Genomic DNA, 22,388 nt, shown 5'->3' with positions numbered 1-22,388 from the left:
TCCTGCAAGGGGCGAAATCGGAGGAAACACGTCAGCCAGGGCAGTAGCCTGGACGGGCGCTTTGAAAACGCAAAAAACCAAGAAGAGCCATGGTCTGACGTCAGTGGAGCCGTAAGATTTTCCAAGCTAATCTTTCGCGGAAGGCATCGTTTACCCTCGAGCGGGAACGCGTAAGTTATCGTTGTGGGAGGGGAATGGTTGACTTTGAAGGAAGGAGAGACCCAAGTGGAAAGGAGAAACCTGTATGTGAGTGGAGGGTGTCCGAGAGGTTGGAACGGGAGGGATGGGGGGAGGGGAGTGGGGAGGAGGGATGAGTTAGTGTGAGGGGGTTGGACGGAGGAAGTGGAAGGGAGGGGCGAGAGGAGGAAGTGGTGTGAAGGAAAAGCCAGCGATTCGACCTGCTCAAAGTCTTAAATTGTTGTGAACGCAGTGCGATTTAAAAGGAAGAACCCTCTAACGGCCGCCACACACGAGGTGAGGGCGTTTTAACCCTCTCTGAGTCCCACACGTGTTAACCGCCCCGACTTCGAGGGAAGTTTTCCGAGATCCCTCGCAATCCACCGCCAGAAGATGACTTCCAAAGGAGTATCGCCCCAGAGGTAACTTTCTGTAGCGTAGACGAAGGCTAAGTGTAGACTTCGTAAATCGAGGTGCACATACGCGGTACTATGAACAGAATGTGTTCACCGCGTGATTGATATCTTATGTGTTTTACGCCCTTCTTAATTTGTCCTATGTCCTCGTGCATGTCTCTTGGTCTTCCTCGAGGAAGCATCCCTTCTATTTTTCCTTCCTTTATATTAACTCACCCGTAACTCCTTCTCTTTTAGAGATAAATTCTTCTTGCAAATCAAGCGTTGTGCCATGGGCAGCAGGTTCAGCCCTTCCTATGCAAACCTGTTTCTTGGTCTCGCAGAGAAAAAATTCCTGTTAAAACAACCCCTGAAACCTCTATTATGGCTCAGATACATCGATGATATCTTCCTTCTCTAGCCACATGGTACCGATTCCCTGAAAACTTGCATTTCCGACCTCAATGCTTCGTCCTCTGTCTCCTTCAATTCTACGGCTTCCTCCTCCGAAATCACCTTCCTGAATGTAAACGTAACATTAATAGACCAAATATTTCACACTTCTGTACATATAAAACCCACTAATAAACAGCAATACTTACACTATGATAGTTGCCGCCCATATCACACCAAACGCTCCATTCCTTATTCCCAGTCCATAAGGGGACACAGAATTTGCAATGACCCCGACTCCCTTGATAATTTCCTTTCAAATCTACACTGTTCCCTCCTCAAACGAGGTTGTCCCAAATCCATCCTGGACAAAAGACATGCCTACCCTCCCAAACCTTCCTCCCCCGCGGAACCCCACACTCTTTCAATTTGCACATATTTCCCGGGCTTAGAATCTCTGCGATTAATCCTAAAAGACCTCTACCCTATCCTCAAAAATCATAATGCCACCGCCAACTTTTTTCCCAAATGTCCATCTGTTACTTTCTCACTCCCCGCCAACTTATCAAATCTTCTCAAATCAACCAATCCACTCCTTAAATCCCCGCCCCGTCCCAAAACCACTCCCATGCCCTGCAATAAACCTAGATGCAAAACATGCCCTATTTTCAAAACCAAAATCCCATCCCTCTCCCACCCGCTTTTTAACTCTCTCCCACCCATTCCCTACTCTACTTGCACATCTGGCAATGTAGTTTACCTGCTGCCAACTTTGCCCTGCCTTTTATATTGGACAGTGTACCACACCCCTAAATATTAGAATTAACAATCAGCGGTCCTCATGCAAGCATTCTTCCCTGATTGATATGCTCCCTATTCCCAAACACAACACTCCCTTTGATAAATGCTATAGTGTAACTATCTAAGCATCCACCCACCCTATGATCCTCCACTGAAACTCAAAACATTAGAGCAATCCTTCATCTGGCCACACCCTTCTAACGCTTTCCCTCCAAACCCTTCCCTTCCGAATTCTCTCCCACCTTCCCCTTCCATCCATCGTTCCAGCCCTGGTATTCCCCGCAGTTCTGCCCCTCTCTTCCTTGATGAAGGTGGCTGCGACCACAGAAAATTCGAAACTTAGTGAGTCTTTTTTTGTGTTTTTGTCTGTGCCCACTCGTGGTAAATTTTATACTTTGTGTGTGTATGAGGAAAAGGGATAGGAACACATATAAAGGACGAACACAGTAGATGTGGGGAAGGTGGAATTAAGCAGATCCCAAGTGCAAAAATATACCCTAGACCGGGACTTGAACTTCGGATCTTTCCACACACACACACACACACACACACACACACACACACACACACACACACACACACACACACACACACACACACACACACACACACATATATATATATATATATATATATCACTTGCGTGTTACGTGACGAAATAATCTTTATATATAAGTATATCTACTTCCTACCCCGCAAGCCACCGCAAGAACGTGTGGCGGGGGGTGTTAGGGCACCACCCTAAATTTAGAAAGAAAGGAGAAAAAACCGCATGCAAAAGCCACAAATTCATACATTCTCAAAAAATCATGGCATACATTCATGCAAGAACACTTACACCCCACACACATGCAAAAACTCGAACTACCAACTAAAATACACACGCACCCACAAATACACCTAACATCTTTTTAACAATTTTTAATGTTGTTCCGACTTGGAAATTCAATGTTTTTAATATTCCTAAAGTGACTTCGGTTTCTTACTATCGTTCGGGGAAAGAATGAGTATTTGTATCTATTTGTACTGGAATCTAACTCCCTTATTTAATCTTTGTGGTCTTATCTACCGAAGTAGTGTGGGTTATATGTGTGTATATATATATATATATATATATATATATATATATATATATATATATATATATATATATAAACATATATATATATATAGATAGAGAATATATATATATATATATATATGGGGTAAAGCGTTGAAATACTCACCAGAGGGTCCCGGGTTCGATACCCGGGCAAGGCACTCTGGGCACCTGCGGCTCCACCCAAGCTATGTGATTTTTCGGGTGCCAGATCTTCCTGGGAAACTATATCCGGCACAGAGAAAGGAACTGGCCCCCCTACCCTAATGTGGGAATTTCACACGCCGTTAGGCTTAGTACAGGGTAAACCCTATCATCACCTACCAAACCAACCATCATATCTATGTATTTTATAGCAGTGTATTGTTTCATTTCAGTTTTCAAAAGGTACGTCTCTAATAATCGTTTAACACTTGCTGACATTTATTTTCTCTCTCTCTCTCAGGAATCCAGCATTTTGGACTGCTTTTCTTGGTGCGCTTCTGTTTTACGAAGGTGAGTTTTTTCCAAACATTATTTTAAATAAATCTCGAGTCCCACCCCACCTACATCTCACTTTGCCACCACTTGGGTGTGTTGCACAGGGTGTTAGGTCACCAGTTATTCGATTAATTGATGATTGGTATTTTATAGCATTCGGGACGTTCAAATTGTCGTGAATTACATTTTCTATTATTTTGGTCGCGAATTGTCAGAAGGAAAAATGACTCCTTATATTATTGATCTTTTCTGCAAAAATTTTCTCTGAACTTCTCACAATGGTACCTTCTTTGCAACGAGAAATTTTGTTTTAAGTTAAGGAAATGCTATAAGTATTACTTATGTGTCAGGGTTTGCAGCGATACATTATGAGAATACATTTGCTGTATCTTTCGAATTAATGTTGTCTATCAGACGTGGAAGTGAAGACCTTTGAGGATAATCTTCGTTTTCATTAGGACAGTCTGTATCTTCAGTATAAACGTACTCTGTGTGCATTGCGTAACAGCATCCGATCAACCTTCCTCCTCTAAACGACGTTCGTAAATAACTTAATGACGTTACATAACTCTTGTGATGATAGTCAAGTCAAGGGTGTTGATGGAGGCAAGTTCACCATGCACGATTCCTAAATATTGTAGGTTTCGAGGGATGCTATTCACATAAATATTATATTCTAACGGCTAGGATTCAAAATGTCATAGAAGTGACTTTTCTTTCGGAAGATATAAATATTCGTTTCAGCTTGTTATCTGTACGGTTAAACTACAGTCAGTTTCTCATATTCAATGAGTATTATTTCTGTAAGTTTCATTCTTATTTATTCTACGTGGGAACGTCATACACATGAATCTGGGATTCAGTCTAATTTACGCCTACAAAATACTCCGCCAGTCGCCCTAAATATGCGTGGCTGGAGGTGCAAGTACCAGGCGGAGATTGCAAGGGATAAGGGTATGAAATGAAAATATGAAAAGAAAATGATATGAAAGATAAACTCTAATGCGACCCAGGTTTCACTGCAGCGCAGCATTATAAAGCCTGATTCTTATTTTTTCCATTATTCATGAGAGGAAGCATGTTCAGAGTGTGAGGAAAATGGGAAAACACCCACTTAAAATCCTTGAAGAGTCATGCATGGTGGTGCGAACCTATATGCATTCTAGCGGAAAATTTATTGCCAAACAAAGTGTTAAATTCACCCACTATAGAAGTTCCCGGGCATTTTAAAAGAGGGAACAAAAATGAACCACAGCTGCTTATACGAGAGACCACTACCGTATATACCAAGACAGGAGCACACTTAGAATTGGTTGAATTATTTTCAATAGTTCAATAATAGTCAAGAGTAGGGTCGCTCATTTGAGTTGTGGTGGTGGTAGGCAGCTATTGCGAGAGTAATAATACAAAACGTCTTATTATATTGTGAAGTATTATGCAATATACTTTCAGATTGCTTCAGCGTTTATCTTCCCTCATGGCTCAAAATTTAAAGTTCAAAAAATTTCGCAGTTTCTTTTGCAGTGAAAAAATACGTACCAATATAGAAATGCATCTATTGTCCCGAATGTCAGGTCACCAGAACCTTAGATTAGATTTTGTTTGTTTGACATGTGGTGTTATTCTGTTTTACGGGAGGTGCCCTAACACACCCCGCCACACGCCCTTGCTGCGGCTTACGGGGCCTCCGTTGTGTAGATTTAAATGTAGATTTGAGGAACTTGAAATTCGGATGCTGAATAAATGGAGAGGGTACATTGGAGGGAGAGGAAAACTAGCTTCGAAGGTTTGAATGTTGCGGGTGAGTAATAGAAGAAGTTGCCCCGTGATATTCCAAGAGGGCGGGAAAGAGAGAAGGGGGAACCGAATAGTAATTAGGGCGTGACAGAAGAAAGAATTCCAGGCAGGTGGGGGGGGGGATTGTAAGTGATGAGGCTTATTTGACAGCACAAAAGCAAGAATAAGGTATGGAGAAGTGACAGGGCAGGGCTAAACTAGGGTGAACTATGAAAAAGTTAGGCGATTCGCTAAAGTTATCAATCATTATAGGCAGTGCAAGATCAACTTAAAATATTCGGCGCTGATAGCACTAGTACTGAGAGCGTACGAGTATTCTTTATTAAGTATTTTAATTAGATGTTTTGTTCCCTTTTCGTAGCCCTTTAAACACCATTCCTTTCCATTATCCCTTATTCTTTCCACCTGGTTCTTGCACCCCCTGCCACTTACCATTTTGGTTGATCGCTGGGTTATTTTATTGATGTAGATGAAAATATATAACCTTTTTGGAATGAGAAACATCTCCTTGGCGTATCCCGATTGATATTTCTTTGCAATTAATAATACTTTCCAGTATTCGCAATGGATGATGGAGCCGTCTGCACCAACCCGGAAGGTTTGAATGGGACGTGCATTGGGATCAGGTCTTGCACCCCCCTATTCACTGTCCTTCAGACCAAACCCTTATCCTCGGCCACGGTAGAATTCCTGAGGAAGTCCCAGTGTGGGTCCCGGGACAGGAGCCCGCTGGTTTGCTGCCCGCCGGACGCACGGCCTCCCGAGGCGACGGTCGAAGAAGACGTGAGCACTCACCCGAACCTGGGATTACTAAGGAGGGATATATGTGGCCCGAATCAAATGATACAGAACTTCCTCGGATGGGGTGTTCATCTGATGGACCTGCCGTGGATGGCCCTCCTCGCATACACCGTCCGTGAGTTTATTAATATTATGAGTCTACGCGAAGCCCTGAAAGCCACTGCCAGGGATTGTGGCGGAAGGCGTCTGGGCACCATCAAACGTGCAATCATGCACAATCAATGCAAAGTACAATCATGCACTTATATATACATGAATGTTTGCACGTTACATTAACGCACGCGTGTGCATGATTCGCCTGTCCCAGTGATGCTAAAACGGATGACATGGAGCAAAGCTCTTACTTAAGTGCAGAAATGTCGAGGTGTAAAAATTATTCGCCTTGATTGGGATTCGAAGCCGGATCCATCGATGTCCGGCCGAATGCTTTAGCCAGTTAAGCCGTCCTTTTACACTCCGAAATGTGCACTCTTATTTCAGCTTTGTAATTTTAAAGTGTAGTGATGCTTTGATTTTAACTGGGGTGTAGTTTTTTCTTAGATGATGTTATATGTATTTGCATGCGTGCGAAATGAAGGGATTTTTGCATGAATGTATAGGCCGCTGTGAGTGTAGGTCTTCATGGATGTGTTGATTTTGAGTGTGGTTTTGTTGCCTTTAGCGGGTGTTGACCTGACACCCCCCGCCACACGCCCTCGCGGTGGCTTGCGGGGTATTATGTAGATGTAAATTTGTTGAGAGTTGTAAGCGTCCGAAGGAAGACCAAGTCCCTGCATTTTCCATTGATTGTGCTGACAAGTAAACTTGGGTGCACCGTTTCTCTCTACGTCTACCTGTTGCCTACTTTCTTCAATCTTCTTCAATGGAGTCTTGTCCTAATTACTCTAGCGTACGTATCACGCTCAGCGTTCTTCCGAAGTTACTTTTTAAAAGTCAAGCTGATTTTCTCCCTACCTGTTTCAATTCCTCAGTTTAAATTTTCTCCCATAGCTTCCAAATACCTTCAACGAATTCCAAATGTGGCCTTAGTAAACCCGAGTAATACTAAGAGGGTCGTCCGGAAAGTAGTACCCGTTCGTGCCGCATGAAGTGCTGACGACGCGAGTAGCCGCTGGACGAGGTCAGATAGCTTCAGTGGCTTGTCTGCCTTCTCTGAGCCAAGTTGCGTGACGCTAGCATTGCCTGTGTTGTTTCTGTGATTGTTTACAATGTTTAAAAAAATTGAGAACGCCGCCAGTTGTGAAGTGAGGGCAGTGATTAAATTCCTCAATGCAAGAAACGTTCGCCCATGTGATATTCATCGCCAATTAAAGGAGGTGTATGGAGACAATGTGTGGACGAGTCGTCTGTTCGGCGGTGGTGTCGCAACTTCAACATGGGGAGGGGGAACACACACGACGATGAGCGTTCGGGGAGACTGTCTGTCATTACAGACCAACTGGTGAGCTCAGTTGACGAATTCGTGAGGAACGATCGGCGCGTCACAATTGATGACATCTGTGAGCATTTTCCCAATGTTTCTCGAACAATTGTTCATGAAATTGTTAAACACCATCTGCATTATGCAAAAATTTGTGCAAGATGGGTCCCTCGCGTATCTCAATGAGCTGGCGGCGAAGGACTATGCAGCAGGAATACAGAAACTTGTCACACGTTATGACAAATGCCTTAATTTGCTTGGAGATTATGTTGAGAAGTAGTTTAAAGTATCCTCTTTCAAATAAAATTTTTTATGTTTGTTAATATTTACTTTTGTGTCTTTATTTCACGAACGGGTACTACTTTCCGGATGACCCTCGTATTTATGCTGAGTGAATGAGTTGAGCGGTACTTCTACATGTACATAATACCCCGCAAGCCGCCGTAAGGGCGTGTGGCGGGGGTGTTAGGTCACCGCCTCTAAGAGGGAACAAAATTATATGCAAAATCAACAGTCATGCCAACCTATACCCACTGTTTCGTATAAATTAATGCAAAAATCATTTCATTTTACACGCATGCAATTACACCTACATCTACTACGAGTTTCACGTTGGGAGTGAAGAATTACAAGAGAGACGCTTAATTGCCCAGTCTCAGACCTTCGCTCTCCTGTTTTTCCCCAGAGAGCGGATCACCGTTCAAATGCGGAGGCACTCTAATCAGCGAACGTTACATATTGACTGCTGCTCATTGTGTGACGGGACTTCAAAGTGAAACTAAACTGTGAGTACATTCTGAACGCAGTGTTTTCTCTCCTTTTTGTTTCTAGTAATCCTGTGTTTTCGATAAGCCTTTGGCTAATTATCATGTTTCCCATGTACCAAACCAATCAGAGTCTGACACAACGCCAATATGCATAAGGTTGGATTCAAATCCACGACCTTTTTGGTTTCATCAGTTTTATTCCTGGGTTGCATTTGGCATTTGTGTTTTCAATTATTAAGACGAATATTCTAATAAATTTTTTCTAACTTATTTCTCTTTTATTTCCGCATGAGATCACTTCTAAAATTATGTAAATCATTCGTTGGCTGCTCTGTATCTGTGCTCTATAAATATATCTGAATTTTTAATCCGGATGATACCCATACTCAGGGATCTATAAAAAGATACTCTTGAACTTCGTGGAAAATAAAATGGCACGCAACTATTTAAGTACACATTTTTTCTTCCACATTTTCGAATGCAAATTAGAACTCTTAAATTCTCTCTGACCTGAAAGACTACTTTTCAGAGCTACTATAATGTATAAATCATTCATGAATATTGTTATAGAGCATTATAAAAAAAGCATTTGTGATAGTGTTCAATCAGATCCCACTAAATGATACAGTTTCAGGATTAAAATGGTGGAAATCCTACATGCTGAAAGAACCACACCTTTGCTTTTCCACTTAGAATTTTTTGTTATGACTTAGGTTTCGTTTAGCCTACGTAACAACTTAACGTCCTGTAGACCTGTAACGAAACTTACGGGGATCGAGATAGTGAGGTGGCTATCGTACTGGCTTCCCACCCTGAGGGCCCGGTGTTGAATATTTTTCAGTGGTATCTTGATCCCTATTTGATGTGCATTGTGGAGGGCACTTTGAGTGAGTACACCGTCCGTCGGATGGGACGTTAAGCTGCGGACCCCTTGGCGCCTTTCGTAAAGAGTAGGCTAATGCCGACGCCGGGTTTCTCTCCATCCTTCATCCTTTCCTGTCCATCCCTAATGGCGCAAATGACATCAGCTATCGGTCGCCTCCCCTTAAAACTACTACCAAGAAACTTACGTCGTAATTCTATGTGGTAAAGCAAAGTGTCTTCCTTCATCAAATCCCACAAATCTCAGCATGTGGCTTAGAAAGTGCTCTATGTATTATGCTCACCGCTGTTGGGATTAATTACATTTCATAAACTTGTGACATTAAGCGTTTTCCGATTTCATAATGTTGTCTTTCTTGTTACCAATGGTGTCCGTTTGTTCATTACTGCTTTTTCATGTTGCAGGGTATCGGTAAGGCTCGGAGAGCACAATCTAACTTCTTCCATCGACTGTGAAAACGACTTTGCACCCGAGGAAACATTCTGTGCACCACCTCCTCAAGATGTACCAGTCGAGAAAGTGATTCCCCATCCAGGATATGTTGGCGTGCGGGATATTCAGAACGACATCGCATTGATTAGGCTCTCCAGACCTATTAATTTCACGGATGGTAAAGTATTAATTCTGCTATCGCGCATTTTTATTTAATAGAATAATATATAACCATGATGTTTCAAGAGAACGGAAGATATGCTGGATATATAGGAACACCATAGAATGTGTCTATGGTTCAAGCGAAGAAAATAAAGCTTAATTCCAATTGATAAATTTTATTCGCACCACCCTAGTCCTTTAAATCATGTTAACTTTAGGTAAAGTTTTTACTATCTCAGTATCAACTGAATTTTGTTTACAGTTTGCCGGGACAAAGTGATCATACGTGTAAGTTAATAGTTTTCGTCTTATCTGTCGTTTCATAATCATTTGCGGTGATCAAAATTATTTCGAAGGCTGAATTCACTGTTGTCTCAAATTATACGTCTATCTAAAATAAGCATACTTATAAAAAATTGTGAGTTATCGCGAGAGCCATTATTACACGCAACGCACGGACTTGTTGATAATTTATCTACGTGTAAGTTCTCATCCTGAACGAAGAGGGAACAGGTCTCCTGACCAATCGAATATTATTACGTCAAAATATTGCTTACAGTATTTTCTCCAGTAAAAATAAAATTTCTCAACGCTGGCTGACACACGGAATGTAATCGCGAATTTCATGCTTCATCTATTTTTGCAAGAAACCATGTATTATTATGAGAACGGGGGACGACAGCCTCACGGGGTGCATCCGAACGTGCTATTTAGGCGAGGAATGGGCGAATAGTGGACGATCGTTTTACATGTACGTATTTCACTCTAGACGGAGAAGAGGGACATATGAAAGGTTCTCTACGTTGCATAAAATATAAACTGCTATGAAGTGTTCATTACAGAAAACCCTTATGTATTAGTTCTGTCCAATAAATACGCGAACTGAGGCCAAAAAAACTTTATTCAGCAAAATTTAGTCTACATCGATTTTGTCCCCTTCCAGAGTACTCGCCATTCGTTGCTATTCCATCTTCTTTCCCACTGCTTAAAGCACCCTTGGAAGTCCTCGGAAGTCAGGGTTTTTTAGTTTTCTCATAATTTCTTGCTTTGTTGTGTCCACATCTTCCCAGTGCTGTCCTCTCATCGCATTTTTGCATTTTGGGAATAGGAAAAAGTCGCAGGGGGCAAGATCTGGCGAATAGGGAGGATGATCAAGAATGATGATTGAATTTTTTGTCAGAAACTGGCGAACAGTCAATGCTGAATGTGCAGGTGCGTTGCCATGGTGAAGGACCCATCCATCATGTTCGGTTAAAATAGTATGCACAGTTTGTTTTTCTAAATTCAGTTCATCAGCTATCATTCGGTCAGCTTTTCGACGATCGATAAGGACAAGGGACCGCACACGATCAATGTTGTCGTCAAAACAGGTGGTTGAAGGTCGTCCCGGCCTTGCATCATCCATGGCTTCTTGTCGGCCATCTTTAAAACGCTTAATCCACTTGAAAACGGATGTTTTCTTTCGAGCATTATCACCGTAAAAAGCTGTCAACATTTCAGTAATTCCAGGTATGTGAGCGAGAAGTTAGCCCAAACTACTGCTTCGGCAGTAATTTCCATAATAATTGGGAACGTTGATATTTAGAAGAGGTGGCTTGATTCAAGCCGTTTAGGAGGAATGGAGGTCTGCTCTTAGTGAGGAGTTGGCAGCAGAAGACAGAGAAGCGGTCTGGGTTTTCAACAGAGGTACCGATGCCCTCTGTCCCTCTCAGGGGAAATTTAACTTTCGGCCATGATTTTTGTCAAACTCATTGCGTTTCTTAACTAATACTTTCGAAGAAGAAGTATTTACTTAGAAATAATGAAAAACACTTCATACAACTTGCAACCTGCGCAATTCACGACACCCGACAGCGTGTGAAAATTTGCAGTTTTTCGTGGCTTCGGGAGTCAGTCCACGGCTTTCGGTGCTTTACCCGGGGCCGTTTTACATCAGAGAGAGTCGCATACGGGAAAGATAGTCGCCTGTCGCATAACACTGCATAAATGGTTTTGGAGGGGAATTTTCATTCGTCTATTGAATGTGGTATTTAAGGATTCTGATCTTTTAGCTGGGGTTTAATCTTAGAAAAGACTGCTGCAGTCTTCTGGGTATGGCTGCTTTATGAAAATATTTCACCCCCAAGGATTGTTTTTCCAATGAAATATTAAAATAAAAAAAGGTGGTAGTAAAATAAAAAAAGTCCTGGTGAATACTCTCTTTTTCATAAGTGAATTTATTATTGACGTGATCTTTGTTAATTTAATGCGAAATTGTTGGAATATTCCATTTGTTCGTGTCAAAAATGGTGAGCATAGCGTAAAACGAACCCATAAAAATAGGTGCTAAATATTATTAATTATTGCTCAATCTTTTTCCAAATTATAACATGATACATTTTGAAAAATATGGCAACATATGTCTTCCCATGGTTGATTGCTCCCTGTATTATTGAAAATGCATTTTTAAATTGAAAAAACTTTGTGTCACGTAAAATTTCAATTATAGTTTGTAATTTATCGCCTTCTTAAGCGATAAAAATTACAGTAAATTTTAAGTTTTATCAAATGGTGTGTGGGTCAACCAAACCCTCAGATATTCTAATATTTCAGGTTACCGTATTTTTATAAAAGAGAAGAATAATGTAAAATGAAATACATGTTCACTCTAATTCACTGAAACATAGTTTAAAATTATCTCTAAGAAATCAACTCCTGGAAAGATTTCAAAGTAAATTTAGCGTGAACAGAATGAAGAATTACTCGTACTCGCGTTCCAAAATCAACTCGATGTCTATATCACTCGCTCCAGAAATGTGGACCCAATATACATTAATGTGGTACGAAGAGACTGTAGCGTATATCTTCATCTTATCTTTCAGAGTCCGTGCAGCCGATTTGCCTGCCGATCGGGCAAGAGCAGCAGACGCAGGATCTAATTGGGAAAAGGGTCACTGTTTCGGGATGGGGAGCAACGATGCAGCGTAAGTTTAATGGTTTCATTGTTTTGTTTCCTCAGGCATAAAACTTTAATGTCAAGAAATTAAATGACAAATTATCACTTCTAAAATGTGGGATTGGTTTTCAGAGATTGGAATAAGAGTGGAGATCAATCTGGCGTTGACATTAGCTTAATCTCTTGACGGTAGACACCACGGTGTCTACAACTCAACGTCTTCCCTGACGGACGACTTACTCTACTCCCAGTGTTCTCCGCATGGAACATTCACATCTGCACAATGCCCCACAAGCTGCCACAATGTCGTATGGCGGGGGTTGGTGGGGACCGGGCATGCATCATGTACAACTTTTACATCGGCGTTTAAATATGTATTAGCTCATATACTAAGACACTCGTACACATACGATGTATGTCCAGGAAATAACGGGAATTTTATAATATCACAAGTTTGGAGCGTCCGACTGTCAAATTTTTTTTATTATGTTGGTGTCCATGCCCCTAAAATTTGATCGTAAACACAGAAACGCAAAGAAATGACATTCACATACTCGTCTGTAGTTATGACGTTTCAATGGCACGGCCGTCATCACCAGACGGTCGTGCCGTCGAATCGTCAAAATTACAAGTGTGAGTGTCCTTTCTTTGTGTTTCTGTGTTTAAAAATCTTAATCGGCCTTTTTACATATTTATACATAAGTATATATATATCTATATATATATATATATATATATATATATATATATATATATATATCTATATATACACACACGCACTCACACACACACATATATATACATATACACACACACACACATATATGTATATATATATATATATATATATACATACAAAATAAAGTACAAAAAGTTGAACAATAAATTGAGGCGGGCAACAAATCAAGCAAAAGAAGCATGGTGGAAGACGCAGTGCGAGGATATGGAAAGTCTGCAGAGGAAGGGCGAAATCGGTGCGATGTACAGCAAAGTTAAATCTTTATCGGGATGCAAGAAAGGGAGATCTATGCTAACATTAGAGATAAGGCGGGTAAGGTAAAAGTTGACACAGGAAAGTTCCAAGAGAGATGGAAGGAGTATATAAAAGAACTGTATAGTAAAGAACTTCGACCAACAAAGTCAGACATTGAAAAAGAATATGACGTAGAGGAAGATAGCTTAGGTCCAGGCATACCCGACGATAAGATAGAAAGGGCATTAAGGGAGATGAAACTAAATAAGTCCGTGGGGGTGGATAACATTCCTGCGGAACTATTGAAATGTTTAGGAAAATGTGGGAGGAAGAGGCTATATGGGCTTATTCGTAGTATTTATGAGGAGGGAATCTGGCCGGAAGACTTTGTGAGATCAGTTTTAGTTCCTATTCCGAAAAAGGTAAATGCTACATCATGTGAGGACTACAGGACAATAAGTTTGATATCCCACGCAGCTTAAGTTGTTCTCAGGATCATAAACAAAAGGATAGAGGGTAGGGCAAATGATTACTTAGGGGATGATCAGTTTGGGTTTAGGAAGGGGAGAGGTACGCGTGATGGTATTGCAGTAATGAGATTATTAATCGAGAAGAATATAGAACACAACCATGAGGCATTTGCCTGTTCCGTAGAGTTCGAAAAATCGTTTGATATAGTGAATTGGGAAAAACTAATGGGTATATTGCAGAAATTAGGAATAGATTGGAGGAAAAGGAGGCTAATCCGCAACTTGTACATGTCTCAGGCTGCTCAGGTGCGAGTGGGAAACAGGGAGTCCGGATGGGTATTGTTAAGAAGAGGTGCAAGGCAGGGTGTCCCATTATCACCGTTACTCTTCAACCTGTATGTAGAGGAAATGGTTCAAGAGGCATGGGAAGAACTCGATTGACTTTGCGGGGAATTCGTAAAATCAGTTAGGTTTCTGATGACCAATCTCTAGTTTCTCAGTCAGCCAAGGGGTTGCAATCATTGCTGAGTGAATTGGAAATCAGTGCGACAGGTATGGGAAGAGAATCAATATTAATAAAACAATGATTTTACGATTTTCTAGAAAGACAAAGGCTAAGCTTAACATTAAAATAGGAGGGCAAAAACTAGAGCAGGTGGGACAGTTTACGTATCTCGGAAGTGTTTTGGACCAACACGGTCACAGTAGTAGGGGCGTAAGGAGAAGAATTGCGCTAGGCAAAGAGGCTTTCACAAGGAGGAGGGAGTTGATTACAGGGATGTTGAGTAAGGATATTAAGAAAAGACTCGTTAAAACTTTGATATGGAGCGTAGCTATGTACAGCGCGGAAACGTGGTCATTGAAGCAGGAGGATAGACGTAGACTGGAGGCTTTGGAAATGTCTGTGTGGAGATGAATGGAGAAGGTGAAATGCACAGAGAAGAAAACAAACGAGGAAGTACTTGGTATGGTGGGCGAAGAGAGGAGTTTGTTGGGAGCAATCCTATGGAGGCAGGAAAAGTGGATGAAGGAGGTATTGACCGGCAGCGGGATGTTGAAGACTGTAATTGAGGGGAGCATGTTAGGCAAACGAGGAAAGGGAAGGAACAGGATAGAGATGTTGGACGGGATGAAAGGAGGAAGAAAGCACTCAGAGCTGAACAGGGACCTGATGTAGAGTAGGATGTTGTGTTTTGCTAGAGGTCACAAATTATTTAATTAGTAATTTTGTCCATCAAAAAACCTACCTTAACCGGTAGATCACCTAATAATAATACTATATACATACTTGCATACATATTATATTTTATGTACATACTACCTCGTTGCATAAATTAATGATAATATAGGAGCTCTCGAAATCACTGTATGGCTACGATAATTTCTACTTCCAGTTCCGCCTTCACCGGTGATCCAACGGTGGAGGGTGCCGGTGGAGCCCCTCTCCTTGTGCAATGAGACGCTGAGGGGTGTGGTCTCCCTCTCAGAAGCCAGCCAGCTCTGCGTTCGTGAAGTGAGAAATGAGGGAAACCATTGCTCCGGTGACGCTGGGAGCCCGCTGATCTATGAAGAGGAGAAGACACCCTTCCGCTTCGTACAGCATGGCATATTGTCCAACAATCCTCCGAGGAACTGCGGCTCTTCCAGCATTCCCAAGGTTTACACGCGGGTGGGGCACTTCATGAAGTGGATCCTGGACACCATGGAGCCGTAAATGACTCCTATCCTTGGTCCCGCTGAAACCGAACTTTTTATTTTGCTTAAAAATAACTTTGATCAAATACAAGTAACTGGACGCAGTTGTGAGCACAGGCCTCTCATCCATAGCAGGCTTACCAAAAGGAATACGTGCCCTGCATTCTGAATAGACGTGGATCAAATGGTGTTTTCCGCCCTGTGAAAAAGAATGTTGGACAACAACCACAGCCAATGAGTATCAATTCCTTTGTAGCATCGCTTATTCAGGCAAGAGTATTAAATGAATTATTTACCATATACCCGCATGTCCAAGTTATTCACGACGAGTCTACTCCCATAGTCGACGATAAGATGAAGTCCGCGGCTTAGGCAATGGGGAAGGGCTCCGGGAACCACATTCTTCTAGTCTTTTCTAATCCTGATTTCTCCTGAATTTCTTGAAATAATTCCAAATTGACTATTCAATCAGTGTGGTAAAATAATTGGCCATTCAATGCTATTGGATTTTCTTCGTTGGTGAATGGAAAACTGTGAAATAGTTAAACGCAAGTTGCTTAGCAGAAAAATCTGTTTTATTCCCGAAAGGAATTGGAGAGATTGGTTGAGATTTCTTGCCAAGAGGAGCAACCAAATCTATGCTGGAGTAGTATACTCCTTCCAATACTGGTCACCGAATATTTCATATGACACGGCTAGAAATATCACGCAAAATTGATCTCGGGGGAATTTCTCAATTTGCCTGAGAATAAAATTGCCCTGAAGCGCCATAGTGATTAAGAGCCTTAGGATGCCTCATTCCGTCCACAGTATTTTTTTTAGATTATTGAAGCACATTACGGCGTCATTCGAGAGAAAAACAAACGTTTAGCCAAACCTTTAACGTTATTTGAAAGCAGATGAAAACAATTTAAGAGGTCAGTGCAAGGGAAGATTCGGCAAGTTCCAATAATGATTGAAGGTCTATTAGCGCCATGGATACGATTCTCACCGAAGGTTTCCAAACTATGCAGAAGGACGACGCATGTAAGTGCTTCAGGAAATATAATCACGGTCAATTACATGCTTTACTACAGTTAAATCTCGAACAAAGCCATCTACAACGCACACAAAACTTTTTGAAATCTAAATTTTGTCAATCTTAAATACTAAAATTAAATGAAATAGAATGCTAAAATTAGTCTTTTCCCATTTTGAACCTTGTTCTCTTTACATAACTCACCGATTGTTATTGCCTCCGAGTACTTTTGAGTAAGTCACTGAGTATTACAATACGCATTAGTCTTAAATGTAAATTCCTTGCATAGTTTTATTTTTATTAAACAAAGTATAATTATTAGTTCAATATAAAAAACCAAAGTGTTAATTTGATGGACATCGGATTGATTAACTATGCTAAAGTAATTGTTATGTATTGGGTTAAGTTTGCACGGTAATTTAATGCATAAATTTTTCATGAATTGAACCTTAAATAAAATATTGTAAGCACCAGAAGATAAAAATAATGGTTCAATTAATCGAACAGGTCCCAATATTATTACCAATTTTGGGAGACTACCAATTATTAGGTTGAAAGTCCAATGTTTTGGCACTTTTTGGATAATATTTTCAAAAGTCGAAAGAACCTATCATAGAATATATTGTTGTAAATTATATTTGACTAATGTGGAGATTGATCCGAATGAGGCTGATTAATATCAATGAAACTTAAAACTTATATTGTTAATGGCTGATTTACAAGTTAAAACTCGTCCTCTTTTTAGAGGATATGCCAAAAAGCGTGTAGTTACAAGATAGTTATATTCCTTGGCACAAACTGCGTCAACAAAATTTCATCCGAGGGTGATGCTGCAGCCGACTAAAAATGTGTATCTCCAGCAAATATGAGACTACGGATTATAATTCGGACTCAGAAAATCACTCATTGAAACCGATTGCGTTTTTATTTTCCCAACGTCCCTATTCGCCTCCTCAAACTGTGATATATATTTTTGGTAAATAATATTTAAATAAAAGAATTCGATTTGGTATTTTAGTCAAACGAGTATCCTATTGCCTAATGCTATTACATTAATTCCGTATCTGCAAATAAAATATCTATTCATTTTGCGCAAAGGCGTGAAAGGATTCTTCTAGTGATTCTCGTCATTAAGACTATATAAATTCTTCAAATAAAAATTAATTTTTCGTGCGATGCGTTGTCGAGTATATAAATAAAATATTGCAGGAATTTCATTGGTCTGGTATTTCTAAATCAGATTCATACTGGAGCCAATGCTCATTTGTTCACTAAATCCTTGGAGAAATTTCGGAAAAAAATGACTTCCTATGACCGCAAGTAAATTGAAAAAAAACTATCCCGTTAACGAATTCAGGAATATTTTCTCTCTGAGAAAGAGAGGAAATATTCCTGAATTTCCTCATTCGCGGAATCGGCACTAGATACCCGAGTCAACCAGGCGCCGTATTTAGGTCTTCGGGAAGTCAATCATTGGGGGTGGGGGATGGAAGATAAATCTCGTGGGCTTTTAGGAGGAAGTTTTCGCGTGTTGAACGTATGATACCACGACCTGGATTCTCTTCCTTGACCGCGTGAACCGGGGGATAACTAAGTTTTCGCGGCCCACATATTTTAATCCGTTTTTGTCGATAAAGCATGATTCTCCTTCTGGACTAGCGCAAGACCTCATTGATCGTGCTCATGACCTCATACAAAACTAGTGATCAGAAAAGGTCAAAGTTAAACTCTGCCGTTGGTGATACATAAAGATATTATCCTCATAGGAGGAGGAAAATAAAGACCTTTTTCAGTTTCGTGGTCTCACTTGAGAATTAATCTGGAAATGAATAGATTTTTATGAACTCACTGGGAAAATGCACTAAGGATCATCATCGTGAGAACTCCAGAAATATATTAACGTCAAACGTTAGTTCGAATTGTAGTTGACGTTATAGTTCGTTAATAATAACGAAATAACTATTAAAAGCACCGAAGAGTATGGTGGCAGGCAGATAACTAAAATAGGGTCATGTAAAATCTCCGGTATCAGATATCTTTTTATTCTGAGGAAATGTTGAAGGTCGCATTGAAAGAGGGGTAAAAGTTGCTAATTACTCAGCAATAATTTTGTCCCAGCTTTACAGCTGTTGATGATTTCATTACTGAATTAATACAAGAAATATAAAATTAAGGTAATTGAACGAAATGCTTGGGATTCTCCTGAAGCAGTAGTAGACATTAGAGGAAGAATTGAATGAATTTAATAAACATTCAAATGAAAGAAAGAACTAATGACAGGTACTTGTCGTACAGGAAGGACCTTAAAAACTTGGATTGCATTGTACCATGTTTCAAGGGAGAAAATATATTAAGCTTTAGAGGTACGAATACGTCAATGAATGTAGAAATAACTTGTATTCATTGAAAGTTGGATATGAAGTATCACATATTTTGAGAAAGAGCAGACGATGCAGGTAGATGATATATAAAGAAGGCAGGAGAAGCTAATTTGAAATAGAGTTTTGAGCTTTGATGGAAGGGGAAATGTTGGGCACGTGGGAAAGATGGTAATATGCGGCCAAGCGTAAATGTATATGGTCAAATATCTGAATGTGTGTATGAAATAATCTTAGTGCATGTATGGCTGGTGTCCTAAAACCCCCTCTCCTTATCACGACTTGCGCGATATTTTTTGGATGTAAGTGGATACGTCCGTCCTATGCCGACGAGGAATGGTAAATTACATGGGAGTTGTCCAGTACAATGAGGTGCTCGTTAAGGGAGGTATCATTTTAGTCGCAATGGAAATGAACTTCTTCAGAAATAGACACCGCCATGAAAATACCTTTTGTGTTGATTTTATGACCTAAATGGAAAGCTATATTTTATGAGCACGATAATAGAAAAAAGCTTTCATTTCGCTTGTTTGTAACGTATCTATCGAATGAAACGCATTTTTATATGTTACAAAAGAACTCAAGCAGAAATCATTTTAAGCTTCGTTCTAGCTAATTAATCTCGCGACTAATTTTGTTTTCGGTGCTTGGGATCACTGAATGTTTCCATTCAATTTGAAATACGACCAAATCCTCATTTCGTTAACATTCAAAAGAAAATTTCATGATGTAATTCCAATGATTCTCTGGTGAAAATTATTTAGAGCAGATTACAGGGAACGTTTCAAAGTAATGTAGTCATTTTGTTAAAATAATTTATTGAATAGATTTCCACAAACACTTAAAACTCTTCAAAGCTCTGTCCTTGGGCCTCTACCCATTTTTTCCTGCGACTCTGCTATGACCGGCCATCCCGCACATGCTTTTGGATGCTTTTCACGGTCTCCCAATGGTCTCCTTTCAGCTCTCTCTTCAGACGGGGAAACAAAACAAACTGAGCCAAGTCGGGACTGTAAGGGGGCTGGGGGACCACCGGGGTAATGCTTCGGGCCAGGAAGTATGTAACGATGAAGGACGTGTGGCTGGGGGTATGTGGCGTGTGGCTGGGCGATCCATCGCGCCGAGTCATGAAGTTGAAAAACACACTTACGCAGAGGCACGTCTTTTCACTCAGTCTTCTCGGAGCAAACTAGCAACCAGCTTAATTAAAAGGGCAGACGCTTCACCACATTTCCCGACCAGTGTTACCGCGCTGACATGATAATCGCGGCACAATAAAATCATGCGCAATACTTTCATAACGAACACTGTATTTCTGCTAACTCAACTGAGGTGGCTTGAACAGTTAACTTACTCAAATCTAATTGACTATGAATTAGTATTTCATTTTTTCCTGCCGAACCGCAGGCGCCAATGTCTCTTGAATCCCGGTCAAACTAATTTGCAAACGCCTCGCGTTGCTGCCACACTCTTTGTTCGAGAAGAAAACGCTATCAAAAACAATATTTTTCTACCCTGGGAAAATTTTCAGCTGAAAATATTTTTATTGTGATCAAACTAAAAATATTGATAAGGTGAGGCCATTTGGTTGAAAGTTTTCTGACCTTGAACCAAAATGAAAGAAGATTCATTCGAAATAAAGAGAAGATTTCGGTGTTAGTGAGAGATTCCAGCCATCGCAAGTATCACTCTTATCAGCATAGATAAGGCCTTAACAACTGTTGACGAAGGAGAATTTACGCAAATAATTGCATTTCGGGAGAAGGAAGTGTTTGACCACAAGTTTACCGCAACCGCAGTTTACAGTTTCTTCCGCACTCGCCCATCCGGATCTCCACCAAGGACACTATGGCAGCGTGTGCCTCCCGCTTGCAGTGAACGGGTAAGCAGAGGTGGTAATATCATCCGCTTTCGTTATTTAGTCGTATATTCAATGATACTCAAAACTTCAAAAATTTTCCCATTAAATCAAGCACCGAAATGAAATTATATCGTTTGTAAATATTCCATTGGATACATTTTCCAAAGAAACTGCGGGAGATGCCGCAACAGTAACTTTTAACGGAGTCATCCGCTAATGTGCATTTCAATGCAACAATTTCAGAGCGTAAAAATCATTCGCCTTGACTGGGCGAATTCCCAGTCAAGGCGAATGATTTTTACGCTCTGAAATTGTTCCATTGGATACGTGTAAAATTATTTTCGATTTATAAATATCGAAATAAACTGCATCGAATACACACCACCTTTCTCTATACCTACCTAATGTAGCATAAACATACTATTGCAGCAAAAATACAGTAATGTGCTCATCGTGCTTCATATGAAAGTATAAAAATGTTACATAGGAAAAGTGATGGTAAGAAATTCGCATGCTAATATATGTGTGTGTGTATATATTTATATTTATTAGGTAATCTACCGGTTAAGGTAGGTTTTTGGATGGACATAATTACTCATTAAATAATTTGTGACCCCCGCAAAACACAACATCCTACTCTACATCAGGTCCCTCTTCACCTCTGAGTACTTTCTTCCTCCCTTCATCCCATCCAACATCCCTATCCTGTTCCTTCTCTTTCCTTTTTTGCCTAACATTCTCCCCTCAATTACGGTCTTCAACATCCCGCTGCCGGTCAATACCCCCTTCATTACTTGGTATGGTGGGCGAGGACAGGGGTTTGTTGGGAGAAATCCTGTGGAGGCAGGAAAAGTGGATGAAGGGGGTCATGACCGGCAGTGGGATGTTGAAGACTGCAATAGAGGGGAGAATGTTAGGCAAACGAGGAAAGGGAAGGAACAGGATAGGGATGTTGGACGGAATGAAGGGAGGAAGGAAGTACTCAGAGATGAAGAGGGACCTGATGTAGAGTTGGGTGTTGAGTTTTGCTAGGAGTCACAAATTATTTAATTAGTAGCTATGTCCATCCAAAAAACTACCTTAACCGGTAGATTACCTAATAATAAGCTTGACGTCAGTTGTATGCAAGCTATTTGAAGAGATAATGGCTCATTATCTCTGGGATTTGTGGTAGAGAATTGGTTGTGCAGTCGCCAATATGGTTTAAGGAAAGGGCACTCTTGCGAAATTCAGCTATTAGAGTTTTGCCAAGAAATGTTCGACTCTATGGATGCGGGAATAGAAGTGGATACTATAATAGTCGACCTGTCAAAAGCCTTTGACAAAGTTGGCCGCTTAATGCTTTGGATGGGCCAATCACCACTAGACTCAGATGGAAGAGTAATCTCGTGGGCCAAAGATTTCATGGAAGGTCGAACACAAAGGGTAAAATTAGGAGAAGTGTATTCTGA

The 22,388-nt window shown here is 40.6% G+C and overlaps 1 protein-coding gene across 1 annotated transcript; it reads left to right on the top strand.

The window, feature by feature from the left end:
• Nucleotides 1-358: 358 nt before the first annotated feature.
• Nucleotides 359-15,967, top strand: LOC139695757 (phenoloxidase-activating factor 3-like). The gene is made up of 7 exons (XM_071594533.1): nt 359-599; nt 3,311-3,360; nt 5,699-6,058; nt 8,049-8,148; nt 9,418-9,623; nt 12,469-12,570; nt 15,380-15,967. The coding sequence occupies exons 1-7, from the start codon at nt 571-573 to the stop codon at nt 15,697-15,699; spliced, it is 1,167 nt and encodes a 388-aa protein (XP_071450634.1). The 5' UTR covers nt 359-570; the 3' UTR covers nt 15,700-15,967.
• The last annotated feature ends 6,421 nt before the right edge of the window (nt 15,968-22,388 follow it).

The sequence above is a fragment of the Hetaerina americana genome, unplaced genomic scaffold (assembly GCF_022747635.1).
Source record: "Hetaerina americana unplaced genomic scaffold, ioHetAmer1.1.p SCAF_63, whole genome shotgun sequence".
Taxonomy (NCBI): domain Eukaryota; kingdom Metazoa; phylum Arthropoda; class Insecta; order Odonata; family Calopterygidae; genus Hetaerina; species Hetaerina americana.
The sequence above is the reverse complement of the archived record's forward strand: the minus strand, read 5'-3'. Positions and strand labels throughout refer to the sequence as shown.

What these genes read in the sequence shown, in the direction of transcription:
- LOC139695757 (XM_071594533.1), top strand. Translation starts at nt 571, where the DNA reads ATGACTTCCAAAGGAGTATCGCCCCAGAG. An exon ending in AAAGGAGTATCGCCCCAGAG is followed by an intron (nt 600 to 3,310) that starts GTAACTTTCTGT and finishes TCTCTCTCTCAG; the next exon opens with GAATCCAGCATTTTGGACTG. An exon ending in ATGGGGAGCAACGATGCAGC is followed by an intron (nt 12,571 to 15,379) that starts GTAAGTTTAATG and finishes TTCTACTTCCAG; the next exon opens with TTCCGCCTTCACCGGTGATC.